General features: G+C 46.0%; 1 protein-coding gene across 2 annotated transcripts; it reads left to right on the top strand.

Annotated features, from left to right (window-relative positions):
* Positions 1-449: 449 nt before the first annotated feature.
* On the top strand, positions 450-8018 carry kcnv1 (potassium voltage-gated channel modifier subfamily V member 1). Of its 2 annotated transcripts, none has more exons than XM_079569788.1 (6): positions 450-697; positions 3451-3755; positions 3880-4243; positions 4358-4655; positions 7382-7707; positions 7780-8018. In XM_079569788.1, exons 2-6 carry the CDS (start codon positions 3463-3465, stop codon positions 7984-7986), a joined length of 1488 nt encoding a protein of 495 aa, XP_079425914.1. In that variant the 5' UTR covers positions 450-697; positions 3451-3462; the 3' UTR covers positions 7987-8018. The 2 variants fall into 2 exon arrangements, with proteins under 2 accessions (XP_079425914.1, XP_079425913.1); XM_079569787.1 differs by lacking the exon at positions 450-697 and adding an exon at positions 2512-2537.
* The last annotated feature ends 249 nt before the right edge of the window (positions 8019-8267 follow it).

Here is an 8267-nt window from a genome sequence, read left to right as displayed (position 1 = left end):
CCTATGTCCCCCTTCTCTCCTCTGTTCCCTCTCTGTCTCTCTCTCCCTCCTCTCTCCCCCCTTTTCCCCTCTCTCTGTCTCTCTCCTCTCTCCCTCCCTCTTTCCCCTCTTCTTTCCTCTGTTCCTTCTCTCTGTCTCTCTCCCTCCCTCTCTCCTCTCTCTCTCCCTCTTTCCCCCTTCTCTCCTCTGTTCCCTCTCTCTGTCTCTCTCCTCTCTCTCTCCCTCTTCCCCCCCTCCTCTGTTCCCTCTCTCTGTCTCTCTCTCTCCCTCCCTCTCTCCTCTCTCTCTCCCTCTTTCCCCCTTCTCTCCTCTGTTCCCTCTCTCTGTCTCTCTCCTCTCTCTCTCTCCCTCTTCCCCCCTCTCCTCTGTTCCCTCTCTCTCTCTCTCCCTCCCTCTCTCTCTCCCTCTTTCCCCTCTCCTCTCCTATGTTCCCTCTCTCTTTCTCTCAGTCTCTCCACAGAGCACAGCACAGTTCTCACTCACACATCGACATTCGGACACAGAGCGCACCTGTCCTCACCTGTTCGCAGACCCATGACCTCCGGCCCCCCTCGTCACATGACCTGCTGTGGACCCTCCTCATGTGACCTGCGGACCTTTGGACAAACTGCGGAGATGGACAAGTTTGGAGATTTTGGTCATTTATTTCTGAAGACTTAATTTGAGTCCGGACTGAGCTGCGTCTGCTGATGTCAAGGTAAGAACTGGGCAAAACCAAAACTGAACCAGGACTAAACCAGAGCTAAACCAGGACTGAACCAGGACAAAACCAGGATTAAACTTTGGCGAAAGCAGGATTTACCAGGACTAAACCAGGATTAAACACTAACTAAACCAGGGCTGAGCCAGAGCTAATCCAGACTAAACCAAGACTAAACCAGGAGAATATAAAAGAGCTTTTAACCAGGACTTAAACGGGACTGATCCTGGACTAAAACAGGGCTAAAAATCAGTTTTAAACCAAGGCAAACCCAGGACTAAACCGGAACTGCAACAGTTTTATTATTATTCATTTATGTCAATTAAGAACAAATCCTTATTCACGAGGAGCTCGTCAAGCTGTCTCGCAAGGTCATACAAAGAATAAAAACACATTTTACAAAAGACTCTCACATTAAAATGATTAATAATTATTATAAAACGGGCACTGATCTTGTGTTATTGCAGGGATTGAGATTTTGAAGGATGCCTTTGATACAAACTTCAATGAAACTTAAGATAACTCACTATCCTGAAGGAAACATGAAGACAGCATTATTACTAAAATGGTCTCTCCATTATAAGAAGATGCACAGGACAAGAAGGGAAAGCAACTAAACAAATAAGCCAAGCTCTGGTTCTGTCATGACTATTGCATGTGGTCTAATGCTCAGCTGTGAGTTAAAAGGGTCACAGACCAAACAAAACCGAGCAGCTCAACTGGTGTTTTTATTGAACCAGCACCAAAGTCACGCTCAATCGACTTAAGTGGTTGTCAGTTAATGATAGATTATTGTTTTCACTATCGTCTTTTGGCAGAAATATAATAGCATCAAAGAAGGATACAATTCTTTACCAGAGACTTATTTAGCAAAGATAAAAAACAATCCAACTAGACTCGCCACCGCGGGGACATTTGTTTTACCAAAAGTGCAATTAAACAGAATGTTCATGTACAGAGCAATGCACATGGAACAAAACCAGAAATTGGTATTGAAATCATTCCTATTAAGTAAAACCCAACTGAACTGAAGATATATTAACTATGGCTTGAGGTTTGATACATAATTGTTGTATTATTCCAAGAATGTATTGATGATATATAGCAGGGGTAGGCAATGTCAGGCCCGGGGGCCAAATCCGGCCCTCCAGCACAGAACTTCTGGCCCCCAATATGATTTTGAGAAATACTATTATGCAAATAAGGGGTCAAATACCTGTTAAAGTACTCTAAAAATGCGAGAAGCAGTGTGTTTTATAGTGTATTTTTAATATGTCCTTGCAGAATATCCCACTTTGTCATATAGCCTAATATAAAAGAGTGATTCTCAACTGGTGGGTCGCGAGCCTGTAGGGAACCTTTTTTTCCAATATTTTCCATCTGAAACTACAACGAAACACACTCGAGTCTGTTAATATTATTGGATTGTTTTGATCATAATTTCTTAAAAGCAAATTTCCAGAGGTAAAAACAATATTTTATACGATATATGACAAATTACAGTTTTATTTGGGTCGCAGCTTGTCATTAAAGTAATGGCAGGTCTTGGAGCCGGACCACTTTAGAACCACAGATGTAAAACATTGGCATTTGTAGGAAATGGTTCTTAACTTTAGGCTACAATGGTGAGGTTCGGCCCTCGGTGTTTTGGCAATGATGAAAATCGGCCCTCCTTGACGCAAACTTGCCTTCCCCTGATATATAGTATACATAGTTATGTGTCTTTGTATGTTAATGTGTTTTTAATGTCCTTTTGATATGTGGACTCCAGGAAAAAAATAGCGACAGCTGTGCTAATGGGAATCCCATCAATAAACATAAACATCAAACAAATGAAGTGAGTTTTAGAGTTTGCTGTAAATGATTTATGGGGAGAGGACTGAACCTGGGCTGAATCAGTTTTACTGTAAACCAGGACAATACAGGACTATGTGAAAGCCTTGATGAAGACCACGGGGTCAAAACACAATCAACAATTTTAGATTCATTCTGTCTTTCTTTTGTCTTGTTAACAATTCATGCAGCAAGGAAAGGTCTTGTACTTTTCAACCAGGACTAAAGTGAGACTAAATCTTTTCACCAGGAATAAAAACTCAGAATACCAGGACTCAATCGGACTGGACTAGGATTACATCAGAGCTCAAACAGTTAACAAAACTGGATCCAAACCAGTGTCATAAAAGAACTGGACTTGGACAAAACCAGGATCCAGGACGGGATTTATTAATTTTTCAGGAGCTCAAAGCTGCTCTTCCACAGATTAAATAATCCATAACGTGTGTCCGCTCTGACGCTTCAGGGAAAACTCTCTAAATATCAGCGTTAATTAAAGTAGGAGGCTAAAAATAATCAAAGTCACTCAACACCATCTTTCAGTTCTTTGCAGCGAGGCATGGAAACATTACATTTAGAGCTACATTTGTGTTATTGAGAACATTTGCAATAGGTGAATCCTTCAGTTGATTCTGATCATAAGCCTGACTCGACATCTGACATGGTTCAATCAGAAACTAAGATAGAACTGAATCAGGTTTGAACAAAAGACTGAAGTAAATATGACAGTAACCACATGTAACTACAGTTCTATGAATGTGTAAGTAAGTTCACCTTCAGGCTTTCTTATCCTACTGCTTCTTATGGACTTCCTCAGTGGCATTGAAGGCTGGGTCAAATGCAAATTCTTTAGACGTTGCGAGACTATGCACCCACTATGCCAGTTCACAGGAAAACTCTCACATCTCCCCCTGCAGGTGACTCCAGGCATGACGGCCTCACAGCGCCTCTTGGACAGCCCCTCGCCGTCCCTGTCTCAGGACTCCACAGTGTTCCTGAGCGAGTCCCCTCTCTCCCCCTCGTCCACTCTGCCGCCGCTGGACGTCTTGGTGGTGAACGTGGGGGGCAGCCGGTTCTCCCTCTCGGCCCGGATGCTGGCCATGTTCCCGGACACGCGCCTCGGGAGACTGGCCTTCTGCCCCGAGGACGCACCGGAGCTGTGCGACGACGCGGACCTCCAGGAAAACGAGTTCTTCTTCGACCGGAACTCGCAGACCTTCCAGTGAGTTTTCAGTTTGCTACAAAAATCCTAATACCTAGTCTTTCAGATTTATTTAGAGAAAAATATGTGCTTTTTTACTGCATTGTCATGACACAAGAATCTTGACTCTCTTGTGCCTCCTCAGATACGTGCTGAACTTCTACCGCACGGGGCACCTCCACGTCAGGGAGCAGCTGTGCGAGCTGTCCTTCCTGCAGGAGATCCAGTACTGGGGCCTGGACGAGATCCGCATCGAGGCCTGCTGCCGAGAGAGATACTTCAGACGCAAGGACCAGAAGGACTGCTCGGACCTCGGGAACCTGCCGCAGACCTCAGACCAAGAGGAGGACTTCGATGGGGCGGCCTTCCCGGAGCTCCGTCGCCGACTGTGGGACGTCCTGGAGAAACCCGACTCATCTCGGACTGCCAGGACCTTCTGCACTCTGTCCATGTCCTTCGTGGTGCTGTCTGTGGTCAACATGGTGCTCATCTCTCTGGACCTGGGTGAGGTGAGAGAGGGAAACACGATGTACAGCAACATTCAATCTGTGCTAAGGGGGAAGAAACTGCCTGCAGTTCCCCTCCCCTCCAGCAGGCACAGTAGCGCTCTCTCTCTCTTTCAGACGGAGTTGGGTGAGTCTCTGGGTGTGGTGGCTCTCCTGGACATCCTGGAGTACGTCTGCGTGTCCTGGTTTAGCGTGGAGCTGCTGGTTCGGTTCCTCTGCGTGCGGGACAAGTGCCGCTTCGGTCGCAGCGTTCAGAACCTCATTGACCTGCTGTCGGTGCTGCCCTTCTATGTGACCTTAGCTGTGGAGCAGCTTCATGGCGGCAGCTCGGAGCTGGAGAACATGGGCCGCGTGGTGCAGGTGCTCAGGCTGCTGCGCTCACTCAGGATGCTCAAGCTCGGGAGACACCTCACGGGTGAGAGAACATCTGTGTTCAGACAGGAGAGTGTGCTGCCCCATCTATGACTGTATGAGTAAAGGAATATCTGGGTTTAGATAAATTTAACTTCTATTGTACACTGCCTCACCTAAAAAGTCTCCACTTGTTATGGTGTTGCTACAGCTGGTCATGGTTTAGGTTTAGCTGACAACCTGAACATCCTGAATGACCAGGCTACTCAATCAATGGATTTCTTCTTCCCTGATGGCGCGGGCATATTCCAAAATGACAATGCCAGGATTCATCGGGCTCACGTTGTGAAAGAGTGGTTCGGGGAGCATGAGACATCATTTTCACACATGGTTTGGCCGACACTGAGTCCAGATCTTAACCACATTTAGGATCTTTGGGATGTGCAGGAGAAGGCTTTGCACAATCACACTCTACCATCGTTTATGTATACATTTATTTATTTGGTCGGGACAGTGCACACACGGGTCTTATGTAAACCTGGCACACTGGATTGTAGACATAGGCTAATTTCCATCCATCGCTCTCATTCATCCTGGTCTGTTGTACATGTTTTTGGTGGTCGGGGGAAACCTGAGTACCCGGAGGAAACCTACAAAGACATGCAAACTCCACACAGGAAGGCACCGTCTGGGGCCCGTCTGGATCTGAAACTGGATCTTTCGACTTTGCAGAATCTTATTGAAACCATGTCACAGCAGATGTGCCCTAACCAAAGCTAATGCTGTCCAACCACGTAGAATTAGCGTGTGGCCTTTCGTTTGTGGCGATCGTTTTTTGGTCAGGCAGTGAATCACCTTCAGTGTAAATTCACTGAAATGCAGAACTTAAGTAGAGTTTTTGAGGATCTGCACTTCCGAACCCAAGACCCAGCACTACTCAGACCAGGGTCTCATCTCACATCCTCATCTTTCTGTACCTGCTTAATCTACAATGATGGTATAGGTACAAGTTTGTATCTTCAGGCCATACCACACAAGTATAAGCTCTCTCTCTGTGGAGCACACGTCAGACAGACTTCCTCCCCTGAGTGTGGGGAGTGTTGGAGGACGGGGAAAACCACGGTGTGAATTACTTTCTCCGATGCTGAGATGAAAATCCAGAAGCGCTAAGAAAAATAAATGTACCAATCGAATGTCGGGAGGATTTCTTAGATGGATCTGTGCAGAACGAAACAGGCTTTGATCTGAACAAATCGCGTGAATGAAAGCCAAAGACACAGAGGGACTGGAACAGAGCTGGAGATTACCACGGATTTGAACAACATATGCCTTTTGACAGACTGGATATGAATTTTCAGATATTTCTGGACTAAACCAACCCATAACCAGGTCTGAACCAGGTCTAAACCAGGTCTAAACCACAGGTCGAAAGCCCTTGAGTCTTGACAGATCTGGAGCAAATCCTCACATTGGGATATTTATAACCCACTGCCATTTCCTCTGCTCCACAGGGGCAGAGTAGTTAACACTTAAACAGACAGCACGTCTCATTTTGTCTCGTAACTTGTTTTGTAGGCATACATACTTATGTACCCCATAGAAAACCCTAGAATAGAGAAGGCTAGAACACATTGAGATTTGCATAATGTGAGGTTAAAACTGGAGCAGCAGATTTGTGAATCATGTTGGAATTAAAACAGCTGAAGGAACTGGGACGTCCTGTCCTGTTGGAGATCAATTATGAAATAGACAATTCGAAGCGCCATCAGAGAGAGAGGAGAGACAGAGTGGGAGGGAGAGAGAGAGCGAATGCTGTTTGTGGCTTTTCTTTCCTCTTTCCTGTGTGGAGTTTGCATGTTCTCCACGTCCACATCACCCCAGTCATGAAAAGCTTAAAAGTGTCTTGCCAGAACCTCATTTCACGGCAGAAGTTTTAGATTTTTGATTGGCCCACATTCGGCTAGCCTAGCTAGCGCCAGACTAAATTCACAAGTGATGTTTAGTCTGGGGACCACCAATTCATTTTCTCGTAGGAGAGGTGTGGTTTACGATCGTCCATAGCCGTTTATTGGGTGCTACGAATGTCTATCTGCTGCTGTCATGTTGGATCCGTAAATAAACTTTTTTTTAAATCCGCAAACAAACTACAAGCTTCTGTATGTCGAATAGCACGTCATCATCTTGCCGTCCCTCCTCGCTCTGTGATTGGTCCCCAAATCCATGCGAAGAGTTTAGCCATGGTCCCCAGACTGTTGTGCATTTCGAAATGATTCGAGCGAACACAGCAGTCTGCCTTTAGCCAGGCTAACATTCAGTAGCACTACAGAACGAATAATGCTAATAGCTCGCTTTTCTTTTTCTTAACCTTACAGTACCTTATCATGCAACATCAAGTGGTATAAAGCCTTTTCTGCAGATAAAATTGTATTTTCTCGCATTGAGTTGCCTTGTGTGTGAAATGTGTGCCATAAAAAATATGGTAGTGGGGTCAAATGACATCATGGTAGTGAAACATGTAAACATGCAAGAACCAGAAAAAATAACCCAGAATACAAAAAAATTCCTATATAAAATAGTGGGATTTTCTAATGAATGAATAAGGTTTCTGATATTATAGATAAAAAACAATCAGGCATTCATGTCACTTACCTGTCTTTGACTTGGATTTTCCTGGATTTTTGACCTAATGTGATGACTTCCGTAAGGCCTAGGAACATCAGGGAGAGCTCATTTGAACACTTACAGAGGACACAAAAGTCTCTAAAGTCTTAAACGCTGGTTCTCCCTCAGGTCTGAAGTCTCTGGGCCTGACCATCGCCCAGTGCTACGAGGAGGTGGGGCTCCTGCTGCTCTTCCTGGGCGTGGGCATCTCCATCTTCTCCACCGTGGTCTTCTCCCTGGAGCACGACGTCCCGGGCTCCACCTTCGTGAGCGTCCCGGCCGCCTGGTGGTGGGCCACGACCTCCATGACCACGGTGGGCTACGGGGACGTGAGGCCGGACACGGCGCTGGGGAAAGTCCTGGCCTTCCTCTGCATCCTGTCCGGCATCCTCATCCTCGCCCTGCCCATCGCCATCATCAACGAGCGCTTCTCGGTGTGCTACCTGTCACTCAAGGTACCGAGCCTGCAGAGTCTCATTCAAAACATATCACATACCACATATCACATGTTATTCCTGTGTTTCAAGGTGAAGGAGGCGGCGCTGCGTCACGCCGAGGTGATCAAACGCTTGGCCCGCGGCTCTGTGGGCGGGGCCGAGGCGGGGCTCGGGTCCAGGGGGGCGGGGCTTAACCTGCGGGACGTCTACGCCGCGAACGTCCTGGAGCTGATGAGGCTGAGGGGGAGAGAGAGGACGAGCACCAGGAGCAGCGTTAACGAGGCCCTCTGGTGGTGACAGTGGATATCTGCGACGCTCCTGCAGACTTGTTTCCATACATTATAATGTACTAATCATGGCTCTCAACTTAAACTGTGGAACTAATATATGATGTACGACTCATTACATTCAAAGTGAGACATGTATAGCCTTTATTTGTTATAATTTTGATTATTATGGTTCATCTTGTAAAAACCCCAAATTAAAAATCTCATAAAATTAGAATATTTTGAAAATGGACTGTAAGCCTTAATCATAAAAATTGTAACAAATTATATATTAAAACAAGACTTGACATA

The sequence above is a fragment of the Gobius niger genome (genome assembly GCF_951799975.1).
Source record: "Gobius niger genome assembly, chromosome: 13".
Lineage (NCBI taxonomy): Eukaryota > Metazoa > Chordata > Actinopteri > Gobiiformes > Gobiidae > Gobius > Gobius niger.
Note: the sequence above shows the minus strand (reverse complement) of the source record. Positions and strands in the feature narration are given on the sequence as shown.

Coding starts and splice junctions, on each gene's coding strand:
- kcnv1 (XM_079569788.1), top strand. CDS start 3,463: ATGACGGCCTCACAGCGCCTCTTGGACAGCCCCTCGCCGTCCCTGTCT. Junction 3,756..3,879: donor CGGAACTCGCAGACCTTCCA/GTGAGTTTTCAG, acceptor GTGCCTCCTCAG/ATACGTGCTGAACTTCTACC. Junction 7,708..7,779: donor TGTGCTACCTGTCACTCAAG/GTACCGAGCCTG, acceptor CTGTGTTTCAAG/GTGAAGGAGGCGGCGCTGCG.